The sequence below is a fragment of the Hetaerina americana genome, unplaced genomic scaffold (genome assembly GCF_022747635.1).
Source record: "Hetaerina americana unplaced genomic scaffold, ioHetAmer1.1.p SCAF_14, whole genome shotgun sequence".
In the NCBI taxonomy this organism is placed as follows: Eukaryota; Metazoa; Arthropoda; class Insecta; order Odonata; family Calopterygidae; genus Hetaerina; species Hetaerina americana.
Window position 1 is genome coordinate 9,689,842 of NW_027286514.1, and position 26,258 is coordinate 9,716,099.

General features: G+C 37.2%; 1 protein-coding gene across 1 annotated transcript in view; it reads left to right on the forward strand.

The window, feature by feature from the left end:
• Positions 1 to 1,091: 1,091 nt before the first annotated feature.
• Positions 1,092 to 26,258, forward strand: part of Proc (Proctolin) — a 104,834-nt gene continuing 79,667 nt past the window's right edge. The window contains exon 1 of the mRNA XM_071583486.1: positions 1,092 to 1,292. Coding sequence (XP_071439587.1) covers positions 1,099 to 1,292 — 194 coding nt within the window. The 5' untranslated portion in view covers positions 1,092 to 1,098. The remainder of the gene's footprint in view (positions 1,293 to 26,258) is intronic.

The following is a 26,258-nucleotide window of genomic DNA, read 5'->3' on the forward strand; positions in this document are numbered from 1 at the left end:
CAATCCGTCTTCATCTGAAGATATCATATTTTCAGATGAAGACGGATTGATATCAAGAAATAACGTGTGAGTGTTCTTCTTTTTTTGTGTTTCTATATTGTGTGTTACTGTGTATTATATATATATATATATATATATATATATATATATATATATATATATATATATATATATATATATATATATATATATACACACATATACATGCATATATGTTTCTCATAATATTTAACTTAAAACAAATTAATCTCTTCCGAATAGTTGTGGTTATTAGGTGAGGCGACCGACAGTTAAGGTTAATTGCGTACCTCTTTTAACTAGAAATAATTATTTGGTTCTAGAATTCCACAAAAACTGAGGACAAATTAATGGCAGACGTAAGAGAGGATGGGAGGACAAAGAGATAGCATTTCCAACTCGCATGGACGAAAAGCAGATTGACAAATTAAGAGGGAAAAGAAAAAATAAGTATAACAGGCCGCGAAGTGGTTTCAGGCATTATTTAATTAAACGAATTGGCGTGCGGAGAAGGAGGAGTGAGGGGTTTGAAGGTAAACATGTGAGATCGATAGAGTATCGTGTACAATGAAAAGCGCGAGAAAACTCACAAAGGAAAGGGAAAGAGAGAGAACGAGAGAAAGGGAAGACGATCAGCAAAGGGGGTTGTTGGCGTGGGCGAGGGGTGGAAAAAATATAGGGTGGCGGTGATGTGATGAAGGCATCTGGTTGGGGAGTAGGAGTGGAGAGATAAGAGTGGGGAGGGTGGGGCGACGTAGTGACTGTATATCGGCGCTCGCGGTGGTGGGGAGGAAAGAGGAATCAGGGCGTTAGGGGAGGAGAGGAACTGCAGGGGACTGCCGTGGGAATGGGAAGGGAAGGAGCGGAGGGATGAGGGCGCGAAAAGGAGTGGTGTGAGTGGGGGAAGGGGATGCAGCGGAGGGGAGGATGAGGGCGGGGAGGGTGGAGGGGAGGGGTCCAGGGGTGCGCGCCTGAGCGTTGGCCGCGGAGGAGAGGAGGGGCGGGAGGAAAGGGGGGAGGGAGTAGGGATAGGCGGGAAACGGGCGCAACTTTTCGGCGTGCTATATAAGCGGGTCTGGTATGCGAGGTGCGGTGTCCTACAGCGAACTCGTCAGCAACGTCTGCCCTCTTACTCCTTCTGCACTCCACGACCGAGCTCACACCATCCAGACCTCGTCGTCAGCCCTGACCACCTCCCAGCGAAGCCCTAAGACGACCGCGAGAGCCCTCGCCAGTTCCAACACCAGAGCCCTTACACTCCAAAAGGTGAAAAGGTAAGCGGCGTGACCCCTTGAGGACCTCGGTTGGCCTCCACGCGTCAACACGGGGAGGGAGGAAGGGAAAATTTCGTCGTCGAGGTTTGAGGAGTGATTTTCATTGTGCTTACGTCCCCTCACCCTTTCGCTCCGTCGAGTTCTCTCTTTCTTATTACTTTCGATATTCTTTAAAATTTCATCTGCGAATTGTAATTTCCGACACACTTCAGTTATTCCCGAACGAGTTTTTTAAGAGGTTCTCATTAACTTATATTGGATTGATTCAAAATGTAAATGTATCTGGAAAACGGAGAAACCGCCCCGCCTGGAATAGATAGGGTGTTACTTAGCAGCTCCAAGGTTGATTGGTTTTTTTTCACCTCCATTATTGTATAAATTAAGTCAATGTTTCATTCATTTCTTTCGTTATTCCTTAAGTTTTGGTCACTTTTTTCCACTTTCTCCTAATCGCGAAGAAAGAATAAACCGCTCGAGTGTATGATTTGACTATTTTATTTTCCAAAGCTCTGATTCGTTTCGGAAATTCTTGAGTAAAATACTTTGCGAACGCGAAGAATAACCTTCCCGAGGTCACATGAATATATTTTATCTCATTAACTTTATGATTGAATTCCCGGTTGGTTCCATGTTCTCGATATGATTAGTTCCATTCAAGTGCTCAATGTCATTTTTACCAATTACAAAGTTAATCGCAATTGTTTTAGCAAAATGTGACTGTCATAAATCTAATAATTTTTCCATTTTCGGTCACATTAACTGCGGTAATAAATAATGGCACAAAGGCCGGAATTTCATCACGAAAGAAGCGCCTTCACAGCAATGATGGGAAATGCATTCTTAAAACTTTATTAATAGCCTTTTGACAAAGAAATTCAGGTGTCCATGGTTCGAGAGAACGTTGAGTGTGCAAACTAAAATTAGGTTAAAAATCTCTTGTCATTTTGAGTTTTTTTTATACTTTGCGCCTTTATATTAATATTTTCCTACTATTAACAATTTATAACTTTAAGGAGGTTATACTCACTTTTAATGCTCACATGCTACGTAATTGGCATTAAATTTGGTTTCCTTATTGAGAAAAATTCAATTTAATACCGTCCATATCGTTAAATAGCGTAAAAATCGAAAAATACTAGGTAGGTAGGATGGAGGAACGGAAAAACAGTTTTTACGACGGAATGACGATATGTAGAAGGCATGACGAAATGAAGAAAGAAATATGTAGGCCAACAAAGATTATGTCCAAGAGTTACCTAGTAACGTTAGACGTTGCTTAGTCACGTATAATATTAATAACTGCTCTAAACATCCAACCCTCACCTTTGATAGGCTTTTTACCAGTGATGATGACAGCATTAAATACTGATTTCCGCATTATGTGAAATAATGAAACGCACTAGTGAAATAATTTTTCGAATCAAAAGGGGCCCATTATATTTTTCATTTTTTCTCCCCTTCAGGGAAAATGTGCCTCAAAAGTATGTTACTACCCGAGTAATTAGCACGTGAAATGTCATTCTTAAATGAGACTATTAGTGCCACGTTTAAGCTTCTCGGGGGACACTTGTCCCAACAGCTAGTTATCCTTTATGTGACTTCGGTATCTCATCTCCGAGTCGAAAGCCTCATGGCAAGGACACCTAATTGGGAGCCACTCAATAGGTGATCATGGAAGCGAACTTCATTTGCACGCTCCGAATGTTATTCCTGTTGGTAATTAGAACATTAACCACGAATGAGAGTTTTTTAAAGAGAAACTCGCCATGACAAATTTGTACGGTAGAACACGAAAGGATTCAAACTGAAGTGACTTTTCTTTTCGACAAAAATTCGTGAAAATTTAGTTAATTTTATTGAGACGATATTTCATGAAACTAAGATTTCCATTTCAAAAGATAAAATTAAAAAAAACAGCAATTAATTCGTGCTAAAAGACTATGCCTTGCTGAAAGCAAAATACGCACCGAAGCAGGTTTTAAAACGAGTGGCCTGTCTGCTGGCAGGGCTTGGAACCTCATACGAGCTCGAGGAGAAAATTTCAGCTTGCGACAAAGGTTTACATCAGGCAAGACCCTCTCTCAGCTAATAAAATTTATTTATGGATCAATAAGCGACTACAACTGCCTCCAAAAGATTAATCTTATAAGCAATTTAATTCGTAATAATCGACCAAACCCCGTGAGAACATGCATTTTCGGAGACCAAATTATAGGCAGTGTTTCTTTTGTTTCACGAAACCTGAAGCAGTTTGAAATAATTGAGTACCATGATAAAAATTCATTGAGACCATGACCGAAGGAAAGAGGACGCATAAAAAGATGAAAAGACAGAAAATATAAAAGGATGCCGGAGGCTTTTATAGAGGGAAGTAACAAAAACTGTCGTTGTAACGAAAAATCATTTTAGAAAAATAAATAATAATACTTTAACATGCGTATTTATTTGACAAATTTATTTCAGAAAAATTTTCGCTTATTTAAGATTAATTTTTCTTTCAATTGTTTACAAATATTTTCATGAGGCACAATTTGAAATAATTCACTATGCATCAAAAGGAAAACTGCATGAGAAATGCCTCCGATACCGGAACCTTCGTATTTATTCTCCATACATATAACTTAATTATATACTACTTTGTTGGAAAAAATTACCAAAACTCAATCATTAATTATTTTTCCACAGCGTCACATCCGCTGCTCTTTCATTCATTTGACTCAAACAACGTCAAGTTTAACTTACGAAGGTGTCCCATAGATAAATTACATCGAGTGTTATTGAGTAAATTCAGTGCACTACCCACTCTGGAAAATACTTATACAATTACAGTTAGCCGAAGTTGAAATAAAGAATTATCAACGTCGAAAATGGGACAGATGTACCAATACATCAACATGAAGAAATGCCAATCACCAATTTTCACAATCCAGTTCCTCGGAGCCCCTGCCAGTAAGAACGCGAAGGGGTCTTGTTGCAGTTCAAGGCCTCGATTTCCACATTTGCGGATAGAATATGGGATGGGAAAAACGCTAGCTGTCTCGAGGATATGATGTCCGCCTCGCTTCTCTTTGCCCCGCAGCAGCCACGGTGACTATCCGTGGTGCTCAAGAGAGCGAACGGCAATCATCTCCACGGAGAGAGCCGATGTAATCAATCGTCTAGTCACTGGCTTGACAATAGACCGACTGTAAATCATTGCGCGGCATCGACAGTAACCATTTCTTCATAATTTATTGATCGCGCATAGGGAAGTAATTCGTCACCTGATGCTTACAGTTTCGTCTTGTACAACAACTACTATAACATGACATCCAGTCTCTCACGCTGAAAAAATGAGAAAACGTATTTACACGGCATCAGTTGTGAATTGAAAATAACTCTAATTTAACACTTTTCATCAATACGGCAGAGAATGGAAATCATGGAAAATAAAATGCCGCGCAAACATATGTTGCGACGAGATCACTAGAATTGTACATACCATTAAGGGCAGGTAATTGGTCTTGCAACATGAACCTTACTATGAAACTCTCTCACAATGAACTATCAAAAGGTGTCCCATTAGGAACACACGTATATCAATGATTTTTCGTCCGCTGCGACAGTTTTAATAATTGAGCGAAATTTGATAAAACATTATCTCCTCTTTTAATTAAAATAAAAACCACTCAATGCAATACGATTTAATGTGGAAAAAAATAAATCGTGAAAATTCATTTCGAATAAACTTTCACCCGTGTTGGAATCAGGAAAATTTAATGTGCTATTAACGTTAGATGCGGGAATAATTTGCTCTGAAGATAAAAGGGTAAAGAAGAGTAAAGATTCACGAGTGAAAAAAGTCCGTCGACTAAAACTGGATTTAAATTTCTAATTTCCAATAAAAGGGGAATGCGGATTTAGTTCATGTCCATTCACCTTCACTCGATGCTTTGCAGTTAATTGTAGGAAAATTCATCCTATTATTATTAATCACGTAAGAAGACAAAAACTACATGCATAGCCCATTTGCATTGAATTGGTATACACCTCTCTCTCATCTAATAGATCGCCGAAGCTAATAAAAATTGGGAAATGGTCAATTTTTTATGAATGTTAAAAAGTTGTTATTTATGCATTGCATCATCATCATATTTCAAAAAAAGGATCTGAAAAATAATTATAATTGACCACAAAACGTGATTACCGATGAACCACAATGAAATCTGATTCCATGAGGAATTTAGGAACTGAGCTCAGCACAATTTGCATTTTTACGACCTTAGAGAGGAATTCAATGTTAACCAATGGTGAAACATTCTCAGGCAGTTTTATTTCATCGGACCAGTTCGGATAAACTTTTTCCCTCTTTGCGGGATAAAGTGGGGAATTACGAGAGCGAATCATGTGAAAGTTTTGGTCATTTAATAGACACGCCCGGAGGGAGCAATCATCCCTTCTGCTAACCCCTCGAACAACGCCTTGTTTCAGGTAAACCTTAAACTGGTCCTGCGAGGTGAACTCAAGAATGAGCTCCTTTTGTCGCATAACTGAGTTCGAGTTATAAGAGACAATCTACCCGTATTTTTGAATGTTTTGATTCATTTATTTTTGCTCACATTCATGCTCAAATTAAATTAATTATTTAAAGTGATTACACGGAAAACCACACACAAAAAAGATAACTTTTACACGGGTGTTTCAGTGTTAATGGGTGCGGGTTATTTTATTGAGGAGTCATTCGACAATATTTTTAATCAAATGAAAATATGCATTTAAAACGATTAAAATTTAAAGCGTTCAGCTTTCATAGTTTGGTTGTATGTGCCAAGAGGTTACTGACAAATTCTGCCTCTAATTAAGTATTAGCTCATCGGAAATTATTCTGTGTCAGGCCACCTATCGTTTCAGCCGATTTCAGCAATTATCTCATCGTTGTACTTATTGATTTATTTCAATGAAGCTCCCAATATTTTAACATGTCAGTCACAGATGTTACAAAATTCTTTCCCTGGAGGTGTACCTAACAAACATCATTACGTGAAGTACTTTTTTCAAAACAAAGCACCACTATTCTCTTACAGAAATTAAGTCACCTGTGCTAAACGCACTCACTGACTAGTACTACTAATCCCATCATAACCAACCTATGAACGTATAGGGCTTATGAAATTCACGGACTTTGTTTTTTTTCATAATATCCCAAGAAATGTAGTTCACTCCCCAGTAATCTAGGTTTTTATTAGCAAATGCCGAAAACCAGAAGTTTAAACGGGGCGATTCCCTTAGGGAAACCGATGATTACATTTACTGCTTGCATGATCCCATATGATAATCTTTCGTTAATAATAATATAATACCTTGGGCGCCGGAAGGTTGAAATCCCCAATCTGGATCCGGACAAATGAAGTATTCTTATTTATTATTAGGTTTATTTTCTCTAGAAACCTTTAACAGGGTTTTTAGCTTCAAGCTGATATTATTGTTAGGTTTAAATGGTTTAAATAATAATATCAAACCATATGCAAAATTTCTGAAAGCATAAAAAATACAAGGGGGGTTGGGAATTATGTACATTAAACTACTGTCACCCACGAATAAATATTACGTATATATAGGCTTATAATATATATATATATATAAGATGATTAAATGACAAATTTTTTCATTGCGTGAATCAAGATTTTCATTAATGATCTTATTTAGTTTAACATAATGAGAGATGACACTTGAATAAGGCAAAGATCTTACATCTATGATATAAGGAATAGGATCTCACGCATCCAAAATTCGGGCAGGAGAATGGCAGTGCAAAGGCTGTCAAATAGCGAAAATACGGCAAATTTGTTTGGACAGGCCATGTGGGAGGTGAGCATTGACGCTCGAACGAGCGTTATTCAGGAGCAAAACAACAATCTACTTCAACTCAAAGGAAATGAATATTTGAGCTAGGAAAGATGAATATGCGGATCGGCGCCTCTTTTGGGGAGATTTTACAGAGAAGATGATGAATACAGTCCTTCGGGAGAATGCCCTCTAAAGATATCACGGAAAGCATTTCATTTTAAGTTGATATTTTAAAAGTCAAAAATGAGTAAGAAGGAAAAGAAATCTCTATAAACACTGTGAAAAATAATTCCATTTCTAAAGACAGTTATGAGATACAGAACCATTCGCCTCAACAAAAGCTATGCATTAAAATAATTAAAATCGAAGGCACCAATTTTAGATTACTATTGTCTTCTTACTTCCATTTTCCGGATTTATTTTTTCTTCGAAATTGAAATAATCAGCTCGCACACAGAGCACGAACTCGCTAATTGAAGCATCGCGTCGATCAACGAGGTTTTACGAGCGCGGTCAAGGCGGTCGGAGTCCGAGGTTAATGGCGGGATTATCTCCGCGTAGCACCAGAATCGGTAGCCGGGATGTCGGGGATGACTCGCTGCTCTTCGCTCACACAAGCGCATGAAGTATGAATGCAGCGCAGTCAATTGGGTTGCCATTTCATGTCAGGGTAAGAGGAAAAAAGTGAGATACAATAGGAAATAGGGAATTGAGTTTTTTTTCCTCGCATGACTTAAAACTCAATGTAGAGGTGCCAATCGTGTTGGTATGCGAGAACAGTTTTTCGGTATGTATGCCATTGTAATTAATTTAATATATTCAGCGTAACAATTGTGTAACATCTTCAAGAAAATATCGGGAATAACAAGTACTCAAAATCTTTTATGTGTCTCTATGGAAACGTTACCTATAAACAATTTTAAACGTACCACGAAGGATCACTTGATAAAATATCATGATTAAAAGAAAGCTAATATTGTTTTAATGATGTCTCATATCACTTATATATATATATATATATATATATATATATATATGTGTGTGTATATATATATATATATATATATGTATATATATATATATATATATATATATATATATATATATATATATATGTGTGTGTGTGTGTGTGTGTATTCCTTTATTATCTTCCTTGAGAAAGATGGCTTGTGCCACCGATAGTTCCTAAACGCGTGAGTTTCTTATCATTTAACTATATTTTTGTTTCTGTTCGCTAGTGTTAACTTCACATGCATTATGATTCACATCCGTAAGACTGTCAAACAATTATGTGTATGTGGATATATATATATATATATATATATATATATATATATATATATATATATAATCACAGAGGGGACATCAAAGAGGATTAAAATGTTGGTATTTTAGTCAAACATGTACGAGATATAATAAAATATATTGTCTCATCATTAAATAGCCAAGGAAAATCTCAATATTATAAAATATGATGATAATTTTTAGAAAAATATTAAGAAAAATTGTAGAAAAAAGAGACATAAAGTAGCAGCTAGGAAAATGAAGTCTATGAAATAGTGACTCTAATGAGTAAATGTACTCAGAAATATCAACTCTAATCTACATAGCGTCCGCTGCTTGTCCATCGCGGCGGATTATCTTCCTCGGCGAATGCCAAGCTACAGTCCCGAGAGAGTCGTTTTGGAAGCGCCTCAAAAACCTCGAGTAGGCGAAGTGTTCCGTCTCTGATGACCATTGGTGAGGAAACTGCAACATTTCACCAAATTCGCAACTGGGTCATTTTTCTTTGCACGTTTCTTAGTTTTACGTAAGTATTGCCACCCGCAGAGAAACTTGGCATCCCAAACAAAATAAGTGACCGTATTTGAAACACAAAAAGATTATACATTATTTCCTCCAATTCCACTTATGGCAGGCCAACATGTGCAAGACGCAGTGTCGGACGGCGACCAGATTACAGAAGCTAATGGACACGTTGAACACACTTCTACAAATCTTCAGCGAATGGAACAAGGCAACGCTCTTGTCCCTAATGTCCACACCGTATAGAACCTCAATTGACGTCAGTCTTAGGTCAGCATAGCCTACTATCACTAACATGATGGAATCTAAACTAAGATTCACCTAGCTCCAGCATGTAACGTGGGTTGTTGCAGTGATGCAACCTGAATAGCATTAGCGCAATGCCAGGCTGCGTACAACGCAGGAGCTATATAATTGAACTACAAGTGAGGCGAGCTAAAATCGTCTTTGGTAAGATTAATGCAGTATTGGAATGAGTACGTTAATGGTATTATTTCATGTTTATAAGCGATTCGTTGTCAATACAGCATAAGAAATTTCCAAGGGAGTTTAAAAATTGTCACTCAAAACGGGTGATATGGCTGTGTATCGAGATTCCGTCGGAACAAATTCTTATTTCCACTACGAACAAAACCCCATGGGTAAAACACACATAGAGTGTGCAGAATAAAATTTGCTTTTAAAAATTATTGATTTTACTGTGATTTCAATCCCGAGGCATTTAAAACTTTCCTTGTTAAAGATACAAACGCTCGCTCACGTACAAACAATGTGTTAACTTCTCTAAATGGTACTCATTCGATCCTCGAAATTTCCATATTTTCTGTTCACCATTATGAAGGCATACATAATATTAAGTGTATGTTTCTGCTTCTAATTTGATTCTCCCTATACCCATGTTATAAAAATCTCTCCATCGCACAACAAAGGGCAAGCAATATCTGCATAATATAATGGATATGAGGGAAATAAAGTTCTATTTAAAAGCTTCTACAAGTGTCCTTTTCCAGCCATCTCCGCTAATTCTCTCAAAATGCTGGATTTCAGAGATCTCGTAGTATGTCCACTGGAATCCATTTAGCATTTTTACCACCATGTAAGACGATAAAATACATTGAATTTTTTATGTGAAAATATTTCCGACTAGCTGATCGACGTTGCAGCAAAAATATGATAATTTCATATCAAACAATATAGATAAGCTGAGATAAATCTTTACAGTGACTTTTTGACACGCTACAATAACGCAGAGTTATTTAAAACAAGTGATTACTTTTTCATTCGGAAATTTTAACGTAAATTTCCAAAAGTTTATCGCGATAAAAAACTCGATCCTAGAAAAAACTACCAATTTAACCTGGTGGAAGATACTCACTCACTCTGCCCGTTTTCACCGTTTTATTTTGTTTCATTTATCTGAGGATTTAATAGATTGTAGTGAATGGTCATTTAAATTGCATAAAAACTATAAAATTGATCAAACCCTGCTGTAACAAACCTGAAAATCCATTATGCACCGGAAATTTCTCCGAAACATTTTTACGCCAAAATGAAAACTCGATCAGGGAATGTACTTATTTTCGCCGGAGAGCAACCGGGAAAAACAAATTGGGAAGACTAGAGAGCATTTAGAGGAAATTCATTTGGAGGCGATTACAATGATGTAATGAAAACCAATCTAGGAAAAGAAAGGATTATTTAAACGAATCAATAACGAAACAACGCATAAACCTTTGAATCCTCTTTTTCACGGATCCAGAATAGGCAAGGTTCGGAATTAACTGTCGCCGGTTTTTATTAACACTATTTTATTAATAAAAACAAAACGGAAATTGGGCCTCATTTCAGCCCATCGCTCCATGATGGTGGTGATGTGGCAGATTGCACAACAGCATACACCTAAACCCAGGATGGATTTGCAGGGTATGACGGAGGGGAAAATAATGTACTACGTTACCCACAGCACTGACTGAATGCGGACAAAGGAACAGTACACGTCACGCTCTGCTCCCGCAACCTGCAGCCCGACGACACATAATGACCCCTGGGTCCATTCTCCAACATATGTACATCCCCCAGTAGGCCTCCCAGCATAGGAGAAGTGAAAGGGATGACGAGGTTCTAACGCACGGCCGAGCCTTGAGTTGACCCGAGTCAGAACTCCCTTCAGGATATGTATATTTGTCGATGATTTTACGGCCATCTGAGTCAGCCATGGTCTCAGTCATGCAATATAGAATAGCAGGATTGCCTTTGACTAACTGGCATATCAGTAAAATAGGTTTGCCAAGGTTCTGCCACCGCAGTCAGAATTCAGCGGGAAAGTATTCTGTCAAAATATGGGTCAATTTTTCATATTTCCACCAAACTGGAGGTGAAACATTATTTATATGCTGAATAAATACGTTCAAAATAACAACAGATAAAATGTGAAAATTAAAACTAATTCTTTTTTCACGTACACCTGATTTCTGACTTTTCTGAGGAAATCTCAGGGAATTTTTTAGCACCACACCATGGAGTCTACATTTACTTAAGGATTTAGAGAGCTATTGATTTTAACTGACCGTTGAGGAAACGCAATTTTCTTTGCTCAGCCAAAGCCACCAGCCAGATGACTTTCAACGAATCCTCCCACGTCCGGCTATGGAGCACGAATTCCAATTTTGTTAAGAAAAAAACATAACTAAAGCAAAATTAATTTTCCATGTTTTCGAGAATTGGCTGCTGAAGAGAGAGGATAAGGGTAGACTAGAAGCTTTTGAGGAGTGGGTGTGAGTTAGAACAGAGAAAATTAAATGGCAAAAAGGAAAACCAACGAGGAAATGCTAGGCACTTTACGGGAAGTGATACCGTTATTCAGAGATATTCAATATAAGGTATTACAAGTGGATACAAAAGACATTGGGAGACTATCGAAGATTGAAGATGTCAAAATAGGAGAGGATGTTGGTTTTGGTAAGGAATACACTGAAATATAATAATATCGTAATTTTGGATGGAACGGAAATTAGAATTATATAAATTTGAAAAACATTAATAGTAATGAAATATATTGAGATTTTGTTGGTTTAGCCATGGCTTAGGACTTTAATAGACTTCATTTTTTGAGATGCTCAAAATTATGTAACAGTTATCCAGTGTTCATCAAAATACACTTTTGAATCGCAGAATAACAATAATAATAAGCAGATGCAAGCGATATATAGCATGCAAATTAGAGACCCATTTACGAATTGGGCTTAAATGTCACTTCAATGGAAATACTCGGTCGGAAGAGATGTTAAAGGAAAAAAACGAGTATTTGGAGCTGGACGGGGTTTTTATAACATCAATAATCGACCAATAATAGAGCTACTCAGTTGGAAAACATGATATTTCGTAATATTACACCCAGAAATTCTCGATCTAAGGGAAAACAAAAGAATCCGGGGGCGGTTGAATCGTTTTGCACCCTGAATATTCTTTGAATGCTTTACAGTGGTGCACTCATCGATGCGGAGGAATGAGTTATACTTGGCGCTTTGATGGCAATCGTGGCGCCTTTATTCGCAGACGGACCTCGAATTTATCGTTTTCGCAGCACTTCTACCGTGGTCCCACCCCCTTTAAAAGTTCAATTTTTTAGATGGCAAAAAGACTACGATGTGAATGAAAATAAAGTAAATTTGGCCTTCTTTAAAAAAATAATGTGATGACATAATTTAACCATTCATTATTCTGCCATGTTAGGGTGGCCTTATGGTATTTGGTTTTTGATAAGAGGTTTGATTCCCGTTAACTGATTCCTCCCCCATTAAATCAAACGGACATTAATAAGCTTACGTGCGCAAATAGTTAAGCGTTTTCCCTAAGGCATAGTATAATATTGAAGATATCGATAGACACCGTGTTAGCTGAAATTTTGATTTCTATCACGGAGTGCTTATCTACCGTGAAATTCACAACAGAAGTAGTAAGTTACTAACAAGTACTACCCAATCGTAGTGCATCGGTGAATGGGATATTCGTATCGCTGTACTCAGCACAAATACTCCTGCGACGCACACAGCTTTGACGCATAATTCTTTATCTTCTTGCCCATTGTATATCACATCTCAAGCCACTTGTTAAAAAATTGATAGAATTCACATTAATGCATCAATAAATAAAAAACATAAGTCATTTTCCCTTCTTGTTTGTCTACTCTATGTATATTTTTCTTTAAAATAAGATAAATTCTGCAACATTAAAGGTTTTACTGATCATTTTCAGGTTGATCCATAATTTTTTTCAAGGTTTTTCCCTTGCCAGTTTTCACCGATTGAAGGGCGGCTGGCTACCCTGAATATCAACGGTTTTCGTGAAACTATTGAAAGATGCAGACTACGTCCAGCCAATATTTCTCAGTATCTCGACCGAAATTCACTCCATCATTCTTTCTACCGTAGATTCCCGTCACAAGGACGGTTGGATGCATAAAGGTCGAGTTAAGGCCCTCGACATGAGAAATTCACCCATTAATGGTCATTCCCCTTCTCTTTGCTACTTATGGTTTTCAGAATGTTCTCGTATCCAGAAAACCACACAACTTGGATACAGCTACCTCCATACAGGAGTCCTTCTATGTTTCAACATTCAATCATACACATCTAACACGAAATGTTAATTCAGGTTTACAGTGAAAATGGAATTTTGCCTTCTCATAAATAAAATAAATGACCTTACATAGAACGAGAAAATTTTTTCTAAGAATAAATTTCCAAATTTAAAATGCTATTAATGAAATAATAAGACTTTTATTGAAGCTGGAAGAAAACGAAGTATCAGAAAATAGAAAAACTTTGGAAGAAATTTGCCGGGTGTGTAAGTTCTCTCACATTACCAGGATATATGTACATTTTCCTGTTGACAACTCAAACTACGAAACAATCTTAAGTTAATAATTATGAGTTATATCAAATACATTAATTAAAATGAACGAGGAACCAAGCGTGCAGAAATAAAAATACATAAATATCCCTACTAACTAAATAAGTTGGATACACATCGCGAATCTGAAATAGTTGCGAGACGTAATTTCAATGAAACCATTGTTGTTTGAATAACACGATTAAATTTATCCGAAAATGCCAAAATTTTCTATACGACATTATCAATATGAAAATTTTATATCATCTAAACAACTAAGACAAAGTAAATATGTAGCAAACGAATGAAAATGGAGCGACTTTGGAAAACCATAATATACGATTATAGAGAATTGGAATAGCCCAGAACAAAGATACATCAAGGCAACTTTACTGCTACTGCGTTATGGCTTCTTCGGCGAGAATTGAATAAAGCAATGGGACACTAAAGAGGCGGTTTTCATAGAAATGATTCAAAATAATGACTTTCAGGTGACTACCCCACGCCATTGGGCAGGCTCCCTCCTGGGTAAAAGACGAAACCGAAACAGGGGTCAATAATAGACAGAGGAGAAGAAATACGATACAACGAGCTGGAGTACCGTGATCGCAGGGTCAGTAAAGCCTTGAGGGGCCACCGCACGGAAAATACGCAGCTATTACACATCGAACGAATGGGAGGCAAAATTGGAGTAGAAAGCTCCTCGAGTCGTAATAAGAGTTGAGGATAAATCGCTCACAGGGATAAGTATACTAGAATTCCCTGGATCAATGATAATGACGCATTGGACAGCATACGAAGCTCCCGGGGAATCTCGGCTGATGGAAAGGGGATTCCCAACCGTGAAAAGCAAGCGCTTACGGCCGCGGAGTGATGCACAATGGTAATGCAGAGATGAAAATGTGCTCCTCTACTCTCTCATCCTCTTCATGCCCTTTCACTCCCAAGCGCATCCATTTACAGACAAAAGGATGCAAGGAATCCGAGCAAAAGAATAGGGGAGGTAAAGAATGAGTGGTTGTCACCAAGGGTGCATCAAGGGTGCACTGGACGATTTTCATATTCCTTTCTCAACCCCCCCACGCCCGCCAAGACATTTATTTGCCCCGACTTTCCTCAAATATTAATATTTACATAAAAAGGAAAAAATGTCCATGCGTGCATGAACATCAAACGAAATTTTGACGGATATTTACTTATCTTGCCAATAATTTATATTTCAGAGGTTCTGTTTGCCTAGTCGTCCGCTATCACGTCCATGAATCGCGTAATGTATTTTTATCATTTCTCGGGGTAGCCAACCGTGCTCTGCTAAGCGTAACTAGTCTGCCATCTTATGAATGTTCATTTGGCCCACTCAATGGGGAGAAATTCCTACAATATTAAATAATAAATTAGAAAAAATATATTCTCAGTAAACTTTTTTTAAAAGTTGTTGGCTTTCTTGCGGGAAGAAAAGTCGTCTTTGATGCAACAATATTTAACTCTAATGTATCATGAAAATAATTATTATGGAAAAAAGAACTTGAATATTATTGATGCTTCTATTTACTAGCCACATACCTTGTAAAAAGTGCATACTGATATTAAAATAATGCAAAAACCTACATATGAACAAGAGAAGAAGATTAAATTGAATTGCCTTAATTTTCCATAAAAATTCTCTCTGTGAAATAGAAAAATGATCATTAATTCTAGGGTTAACTTCAAGATATGATCATATCTTCAAATTAAATTGACGCATACTTTTTTATCTCTTGCAATAGAAATGAAAAAATAAAAATCCGGTGAATATAATTCAATCAAGTACACTATGCTTCGATTATGAAGTCCTTAAATCACTTAATACAACTTACCATGTTTCAAGAGAACTTTCAAAGGGTCAGTTTCGAATTCTGTTAAAATATTAATGTAAAATTAGATCCGTAATATTATTTCTTGAAAGAATTAGAGAAAATAGTATCCACATTTTTGGCATATTTTAATGAAAGTAAATGCTATGTTTTTACTCAGAGTTTTCATGTATTTCCCGCTGAAATGTCCGTGGTCTTTTATTTATTTCATTTAAATCATGACACTTCCCTGATGCAATCCTTCTTTGCTCTCGGCGTGTTCCCTTTTAATCACACTCCCCATTGGAGTTCCTGCTTGTCGTGAAATTAACCAGATTTTTGAAGCTCGTCAAGAGAATTTCTTACAGAAAATTTTTTCTGTGAGGGGTAAAACTTCCATCGCCGACAGTTAGTTTGTTTTTAAAATAACAATATACTCCAGTTATTTTTCTCTGGATAAATTTTTCTTGTTAGTTATGACTTAGTCCTTGAGGATATTATCTTTACCGTATTATTACAAGCGTACTTTTCCTCATCATTAAAACTGAAATCACTTCAATATAATTAAAAGTTAAAATAAAAACAAAACTGATTCAACCTGTGAGAATGCAGATAGTTATATAGAAAGTTTGAAATTAGTTCATCTTGCCAAATAATAGAGTAGCTAATTACAATTATAAATATAGACTTATATTTCTGGTTACTGAAGGGTTTTGAGACTTTTAGCTAGGGTACTGTGTAAAATTCTGGCTTCTGGCCCGGAGAAATCCGATGACGGACAAAATTCAGCGTTATTGGTGCTTCCTGAAGGCAAAAATAATGATCAAATGTCATATCATACGCTTGGAGAGAACCAATAAAAAAGAAATTCGAGAATCGGAAGAATTAGCTTATGGCCTGCTTATATCACAGTATAAAATTTCATTCGAGTTTGTTTTACTATCAACCACAAATAAGGGGGAAGCCGGATGGATCAAATATGAAAAGTTCGAAATGTATTCATAGAAACACGGAATTTAAAACGCCATTACAAGTATCGCGTTCATCTGACGGAAGAAAAGGAAATTTTTGACTTCCATCGCTATACCTCGTTTACCCCGTTATTAAATATCATCCCACGCTGTTTTCTACTCCAAGAGCTCTCCATTCTCCTCCACCTCTCATACAAGTGATGGCCATTCACCCCTCTTCCCTGTGCTTCCTTCACCTAACCTTGTCCTGTGTTACCCACAACTCCAATCTTTTCATTTCTTTCACTTATTTTTCATCTCGAGCATCCCTTCGACCCTATTATACCATTCATTACAGCCTTCCCTCGCCTCTCCGTACTTTTCTTAGATATGCTCCCTTACCCTACCCTAACCTCATATGCTTTTAAAAGCTTCCCATTAACTTTGGGTATTTTACTCAGCTTTCTTTCCGTGAAAACTGAACTAATTCGTCTCGACAAACAAAAAGAGCATTATAATAGCAATGGTGAATATTTAGAAATTACCGACATCTCAATACCTCGACGAAGAAAGTGGGGCTTTGAAGAGGCAATATTTCGTAGCAGCAGTGACTAGGGTCTCCTAATGTAAGTGATTAACATCGCCCATTATTAGATTATTAAGTAAGGAGGAGTGAATTCCTTATTGACTGAAGTTTGGTTATCAATTATTAAAATTATCATTGAACGACATCCTAATCAACAGCACAGGCGTCATAGTTTCTCACAGCAAATTGAAAATTCTGATATATTTTCGAAGAATACCGATCAGTACATACGTTTGCGTTTGCCATTTCCAAATTACACACAATTTTCTCCCGGATAAGACATGGGTCGTTAATTACTCATCCAATTATACCAACACGCGCCCACATTTTGGTGCAAAATTCATTAAGCTATTGAATTTATTTCGATAACGAAGATGTTCCCCTTCCAACAACTACTAAAACGGTTGTCCCACGCTGCAAAGAGTCAAATATTTCACGATTTCCGAAGAGAACTAATTTTTGGCTGATTAAACAAGATATAACTCGAAAGATTCTCTAAAAAAAAGGACCGTTGCAACATACATACCAGTCCATCTCAGTTTATGTCCAGCGGAAAATATCACACCATCACAAAGTCAGCAAGGTAAAACATACGCCATGCAACGGAACATCTTCGAAAGTATTTTTAAACACTTAATTACATAATTATAGAGCATCAAAATTATTTAGATATCCTTATTTTAGAGGTTTGCTAAACACCGATGGACGAGAAAAATATATTTTGCATGTAACATGCTAAAATTAAATCTCGACCGCTTATGAAATAACCTCAAATAAAATTAATTCTCAATCTTGTCCAAGTTGGATAATTTATAAATTGCATTAAGGGGTTTACTGAGATTACCATCGTAGGAATATTGCTATTCAGTATTCTAGAGAAAGCAAAAGGTTTTTAACAGAATCACTTCAATGAACGAGTAAAAAAGTCGTTAAAATTAGCCTGATTTTCAATTACGGTAATAAGATAGAAGGATCGTTGTCATAATGTTAACAATAATGCAATATTAACGCATCTGGTGAACTAGTAATCACATCTAATGATATCTCTTAACGTCCAAGTTCAATTAAAATGGATAGTAAAATATTTTAAATATAATCAGTAACAAGCATTTCTTTGAACCATATTTTGAAGAGAAGGAAGTTTCACTTTTGATTTTCTTATACTAGAGAATTTTCGGAACTGAGAAGAGTCAAACGAAATAACACCTCATTGATGAACAACTTTAACGACAAATTAAAAGCATAGGAATTTTTTTACAAGAACGGGAATAATTGAAATCCATTAGAAAACGTCTGTCGTATATGTCCATCACAATGTAATTGTAAGTTTTTGAAGGAAATTTAGAATGTAATTTCACGCAATTCAATTTAGCAAAGGCATTTTGTTAATCTGTATTGTTTGAAAAATTTGAGATTAATCTTAAATAATTCAATTCACATCTTAAATTGGAAACTTAAGAAAGGCTTTGGAAATATTTTAAAATGTATTTATGCAAAAATACGTCTACACACTGGCATTTATATCCTAAATTATAAAATAGTCTTTACTAAATTACTCTTTGGTTCAATACCTTGCTTTTGGTATTGAACTTTTATTTTTACAGCAAAATATTAAATTTTATTGCAAAATAAGGTTTTGGTGCTAAACATTAATTTAAAGAGTAAGCAAATATTTATACTATTTTATACTTTTTTTATAATAGCCAAAACATTTGTTGTTCACACCTCCCGATTTTATGTTGTCTTAAATGCCATCAGCCTTTCCTATTCCTTTCTATTTAAACAAAATGCTGTGAATTTGCTTCGTTAAACTTTCTGAATGAGCGAAGCGAGTTACAATTTTTTACTCGTTTTAGGACCAAAAATCTGATATTTTTATGCCATCACTAATAATCCATTTAAATATTAATTAAATAACTATTAATCCATTATAAAACGTTCTCGTATGGAGGCCCAAGAAAAACTATCAATAATTTCTGATAATTCTTATGCAAATATTATATATAAACACTAGGGATCCTTTGTCTTATATTTTTATGGACTCTATTTTGGTATAAAATATTTTAAAATCAGCATTTAACTAAAAACCCTAAAAAGACTTTAGATTTAGCATTAGAATTAGCACTATTTCAAGTATTAACTCATAGATAGTAGTCACCTCTAATGTGAAACCCTTCGTCCTAACAAGTAGTTGTCTGTTATAAGGGAAGTTATATTTGCTCTTTCTTTAATTAAATAATATTGATTTCAATCTATTACATTAATTGCGCACAAATACCAGTTTACTTGATCATTTTCCTGCCTTCATGTATCAGGATTGAAGCTCGTCTTACATAAACTCCCACTACAATTGGTAAGGGTGTACGCGAAGCTCACCCCGTTCCATAAGAGTCTCCTAAGCATTGACTTCAAGCCTTTCTCAATTTATTACCTTTTCCTAATTGCGAAACGCTGTAAAATCAAACAACCCGTGCGGCATCTATAAAGAGGCATTTGACTTTAGAGGAACCCGCCATATTCTTTATCTCTGGTCAATGAAAACTCTGTTTAATTAACTTCAAGGAGGCGGAGAAAATTGTGCCGTGCGTAAATAATTTGGGGTGGGACTTAAGAAATTTTAACAGGAAACAGCGTTTTCATTTAAACTCTAGACTTTCCTGCAAAACTCATTATGACTACAATTTATCACTTCAGATTGGCCCGCGAAACATTTTATTTTGAAACTATCTCTGCCTATTATACTTCGGAGGCGATGAACTCCGGGAATGATATGAGGGCACAATAAATGAGAGGGATGGTTCATTTGGAAGGAGAATACCCCAGAATCAAATAGACCCTCAGTTATGTTTTGCATAGATTGACATCCACTCCCGAGAGAATTTAATAGCAAGTGAAAAAAACAATTGACAATGCACAACTGATGATTCACTGTGCTCGCGGTTAAAGACTTCGCAAGTCAACTGTTCAGTTTGGTTTTATATTTTATTTTTTTCAATCGCTGAATGATAGTACTAAAATGTAAAAAGGGAAATTTCCTCATTTCTATTCTCCTTCTACGAAGGTTTTTGCTTTCAAAGAAACTACTTTTTCTAACGTCATTAGATAAAAAAATAGTTTCAATTCAGAGCGACGAGAAGGGATTGGAGTAGGGATAAAATATACACGTCTCTTTAATCAAAAGTGACTACTTGTAAGAGACGTTATATAGACCTAAGGTGTCCAAATAGAAAGCAACCGAATTTGTAAGAAGTCAGCCTAAACTAATATAATACACCGTACATCCCCATTTAGAGGGGCTGCTAGAATACCGCGGCCTCAAGATCAAAAGAAATGGGAGTTAGTACCCTACCGCCTTACTCCAACTATCAATCTATTCTCTTTTCAAATAACATCGTTTTAATGGTGAATTTCCTTAAGTTCTTAATACACTTTAAATGTAATCTCGATTATCAATAAAAAATAACTTGCTGAAGCATATGACATAGCTTCCTAAAATTAGGAACGCTTGTTGTTTTTAGAAATATGGATGGCCACTTATAAAAGTTACCTATTCCAATATAAAGAGAAGTTTCCCGAAAGATTAATTTAGCTTACTTCGCAATATATTCTCAATTGAACCACAGGAAAGAAAGCTGAGCACGTAATAATACAAAGAACTGCCCGATCAGGGTTAACTTGGTGTCAACTTCTCTTAGCTCAAAGAATATCAGCATCACCCGTCTACAAATTACGGGAGGTAAAAATTACTGTTATACACCACCTTCCAAGGCATTTACTAGGAAGGGATATTGATGGGCCTTTTATATAGACATAAATACAGGATGGACGACCGTTTCACAGGGCAGAAAACTTGGATAAACAGTTTCCTCGGGTACTCTCCCGAATTCACCTTGCCAACTTTTCACACCAATCACGACATCTTCTCAAACTTCTAATCTGCACAAGTTCAATTCAAGAATTGGTTTCCCATCTCCCAATATAAGACCGCCTCATATTTTCTCCCTTCCTAACACCCACTGACACTACTATGACTGGTCCAACATCTTCTTGAAAGTAAGGTGGAGGATCGACTTCTTCCCTAGACATTTCACTTTGACCATTCGTTTCAGCTCTCTTTCATGACTAGATCCGTGAAAACGAACCCGTTTTCGGTAGAATAAACAAAAGCGTCTTTCAAAGTTCATCCCATACTACTAAGGTCCATGGACCGGAAAGAAGATAGTCAATAGAATTCTGTTCATTTCCTCCTCCTTTGAAAATGACACAATATAAATGCCTGGCATGCTTGTTACATAACGTTTTAGGCCCCATCCTAGATAAAACTTAGAACTAAAAAAGCCCTATCAGAATTACTTCAACATTTCATATGATGTCGATAATGGCCTCCCCCTCTGTTGGTGAGCTACAAGAGTGAATTGAAAGTAGTATGATTAGGGTTTAAGAGTTCTGTGCCCAACCTGATTTTTTGTTATTGGTAATGTAAGTGTGTGGTCATACAAAAGATAAAATGTGTTTCAATGTGCTGGAATATAATTGCAGAGTGAATAGAAAATGAATGTAAAACTGCATAGGTAATGTCATGTGGAATCCCGCCAAGAACTAAACCTCATTATTGACCTTGACTTTTCTAGAACAGGTTAGAAAATGACTACTCAATTTTATAACGACTGTAATCAGAATTGATTGTAGAATATGATGCCAGGGTTAGAATATTTTACGAAATTAGAATACTAAGTACACAATTGACGCATTCCGGAAAGACCGAACGATAATTTTCAGCCCGCCAGAGATCATAATATCATATTTAATCTTAATTAGATTCGTAGTGTAAGAAAACAGTTGCTCACTGCACCCCGGCGTTCAAGCCGAGTTGCCTACCAGAAGCATACGAGTAATGCACATAGTCCTCGAAAGAATGTAATTAACGCTTTCGGGAAAATTAATTGACCCCCTGAACAGTGAAAGTTACGACGGTAATTTGATAATTTGCCTACTGACTTGCGTCAAAGGCTGTCACCCGTGAAGGACCATCCAGCAACTTGATTTCGGGCCCGCTTGCTAACATACAGGGAGAGGTTAAATATTAAAATTGTTTCAGACAAAAAGTATGGCTCCATTCCAAAAACGCGCCATTATTTAAGGAATTGATTTGTACCTATTTTTATTGAAACGAGAGCCATGATAACTCCATGATTTGGTTTAACTAATTTAACACTATGTCCAATTTTTAGGTTGAACCACACTCGAGACATAAGGATAATTATACGGGTCACGCTTAGACGGCCCAGCGGAGTTTTAACATTTAAAATTTTGAAGGAGACATGGGATAAAACTAGATCATGTTAGAGCAATAAAGATATTAATAGTAATCTCTGGCTAAAGCACAATGAAACAGTATTACTTCCGTGAGTATTCCTCCGTAATCAGCCACGTTAATTAATGGTCTCAATTAATCTTAATTCCAGGACAAAAATAAAAACAAGTGAGAGAATGCAAAATGGTGCATTGCCAAAACTATATTCGACGATTTATCCTCTCCATGAGTTTCAGTCACAATTCCGTTGGCAGAAAAAATCAATTAAGCGTGCCTCTAATAGCATTCTTGTGCGTAAAAGAGGCTAAAGGTTCTTTTTAAAACTTACTTCCGTGAAATATAGATACAAAATTGAGTATGCAAGTACATTTTTCTAAGTACTTCGCGTTTTAATATAGTTTTATTAATCATCGTTCAATAACTATGACAGTTTGTGATAATACTCTTAGTCATCACGCGGTTTCTCCTTTCGTCCTCTGAAAACCATCGAAGCAAAGTCATCAACTTCTTCATCACTTCTTGCATTAAACAGAATGCTGTAAAAAGAATTTTTATATTCGATTCTTGGGACGAAGGGAGGCAAAGCTCTAGTTTTATCGTTGCGACAAGGATGCTCTTCTCCTTCGAATAAATAGCCTTTCAAGCAGAGGCTCTTCCCTTCTTGACACCTTGCTGCACAGAGTTTTACCGTCGCAATATTCCACGCAAGTCACTTAGATCTCTTGCATAATTTACTGCAGGTGGATCAACTCCCGGGGCAGAAAACTAGAAGGTAGAACCTTCCGGTGTGGCTTGCGAGCGGAAAACAGAGCAGCCAGAAACCTTGGGACCAGAAATGGTTAGAGTGTAGACAGCGATACTGCGGTGACTGCGGCGACCGGAGACTGAAACGTTGACCGCCTGCGGGGGGAGTGAGGTAGGGGAGTAAAAATCCCCTTCCGCTTCTCTATCTCATTCATTCTTCTCGGCGTCACGAGCCTTTTTTTTCTTCCACGCGTGGATCAGCAACACTCTCGAGCGATGTAAAAATAGATGCATCGCTCCCGGCTTCAAAGGGGTTTAAATTCTTAATAATACGGGTCGCGTGGTGGAAAATAAGTAGAGTATTGAGGAAGAGGGAGAAGTTATATGGAAAAAGCCGTAAAAAGGGATGGTAAGTGCGCACGGAGACAAAGAGTGATAAAGAATCGGAGTCAAGGAAAATAAGGACTTAGGGGGAGTGAAAGTTCGGTCATTTGGACAAAGAGCGCACCATGCGTCAAGTTTCTTCAAAGGTTTCTAAGCCTGGGGACGCTCCTTTCAGCCGGTGAGCAAAAGCGCAAAATTCTGTCGACTCCTTATCAAACTGAGCCCTTATATTCATTCCAATTTGGCATTAATTATGCTATACATTTTTCGAGGATTTCAACTTCTTAGGACAGTGAAATAATTAGATTTCTATGCCATGAGAATACTTGCTTGAGATACTTATCGAAGTATTTACGACACATTTCTACTCCCTGAAATTCCATTGTACATTCAAACGAAATCCTGAAGGAAGAGATAACTATCAGCTATGTAAATGTCGTGAAACTCTAAAAAACAGTTAGTTTTTTTGCAATAATTTACAATAAAATAAGATACGCTTGGAGTTCGCCACATTACGATACATTAAAATAGCTTAGCGATAAATAGTTAAAACTCTGATCAAGTAAGTAAGCAAATTAATCATCAAATACGCGCACGCTCATTCTTAAGTCACCAGTGTATCACGATCTCTCAAAGAGATCTGGTGACACACCTCCACTCACCATTGAGATTCTCAATCGACTGTCCAACTCGTCTTCGTCCCATCTATATATCTTTACAGCCATCGGCAAATCAGTGGCCAATATGGCGTAGGGAGGTAGGGCGGTCCGGGAAGGACGATCGGCCGGATTCTCGTAGTACCGCCAGGTCACACTTTGTTACAATTCTTATTTTAGCATAATGTACAATTTATAAATGTTTTGTAAATACATTAGTAATCCTTTGCCTTTTGAAAGAGCGTGCACAACGGATTGATTATCACAATTTCCATTTATATTGTTGGATTCTGGCAGAGAAGACATTGATAGCATGGTGTGCGGCCATGAGAGCTGCTGTGGCCTCGTTCATCGGGAGCGTTTCCCGAACTGCCACATTTCTGTAGCGTCCAACGCGGGGATGACCCATGCAGCTTGGAAAGGAGTCGCATCTGAGAACACGTCTACTGTTAAGATATGTGGCGAAAACCAACGCTCTTCATGCCATACTCCGGCTGCCCAAAGATTCTCCACCCACCTTGTGTCACGTCTAGCGAGACGTGTGACGTCTAGCGTCATAAGGAAATAGGGCAGGCGGAGTATATACACGCACCATGAGATATATCCAATCGCTTTGGGGATATCTATTTCTCTAATCTGCCGGATTACATCAATTACATAACGAATTCTTTGCAAAGCCCCCACTGTTAGTCTTAATGTCATATTGTCACCGTCGATATTCACACCAAGATACTTGATTCTTCGCACAGGCATCAGAACACTCTTCTTCTCGTTGATTGTTATACCCCGGTCAGTTCTCAAAGATGACACTATTTCACCGAAACAAATGTCTTCCTCTCTCGGGAATAAAAACACCCAGTCGTCGAGGTAGGCGATCATCTGAACATGAAATCGTCAATAGATGTCATGTGCTACCACCCTTGCCCACCGCTGCACAATTGCAGGCGCTAAAGCATGTCCCATTGGTAGTCGGTTCCATTGGTAATGCTCGCTGTTAACGAATAAACCGTAGAATGGCCGTTGGGAATGGATAATTGGTATTTGCCAAAACGCGTCCGTGAGATCTAACTTTGCTAGGAAGGAGCCCAGTGGGATTGTTTCAAGTGCCTTACCGGCGTCCTTGAGAGTGAATTCGGGCTTGTTATTAAAATTGGTTCAATCGGGCAGATCCTGAATAATTCTAACTTCTCCTGAAGCCTTTGGTATCGCCACCAGGGTAAAAGGGAAGGCCTGGCCATCTCCAACTTGCTTTTGTGCTAATGTATTAACCCATTGCAATATCTCGGGTGTTGCCCGAAGCGGTTTAAACAAAGGGTGCCTTTGTTGGCTTAGCAAGATTGGCTCCTTCTATGAAAGTTAACACGACGGATTCGGTTTGGCATGGGATGGCGGTCGGGAAAACGGACACTGCTACGGTCTTATACGGCTACGGGCTCCTGACTAGGTGCACAAGGCGAAGGTACCCCAGGCGCTAGCTGTACGGGTGTCCCCGGACCAGGCTTAAACCGTGTTAGCAATTCCGACAAATCTAGTTCACTATTAGTGTCACTTTCACTTATCACTGACACTGAAGACAAGACTGAATCCATTTCACTCCTTACCTCACGTTATACATCTCGATTCTTAAATATGCTAACTTCTAACTTAATCTTATATAAAAAATTCAATGGATTACGTTAAATGTGATTTTTTCACAAACGGCAAACATATTAAAAATTAAACTAATTTTGGTACCTTAACTATGCTGAAAAAAGGCGATGTGCAGAAGGTAACCACTGCTATGGTTTTAATTATAAATAGGCTACTAAATACAACAGAACTCGTTTCATAATTAAAAGGGGAGGAATGGGAGAATATGAGAATTGCATTGAAAACTATATAATATATTTAGTTTTTCATTAACAATTAGGTTTGTTGACCACTGATGCCATTTAACATTTCTAGAAGGAAATTTATATTCACCGATAGCTTATTCTCG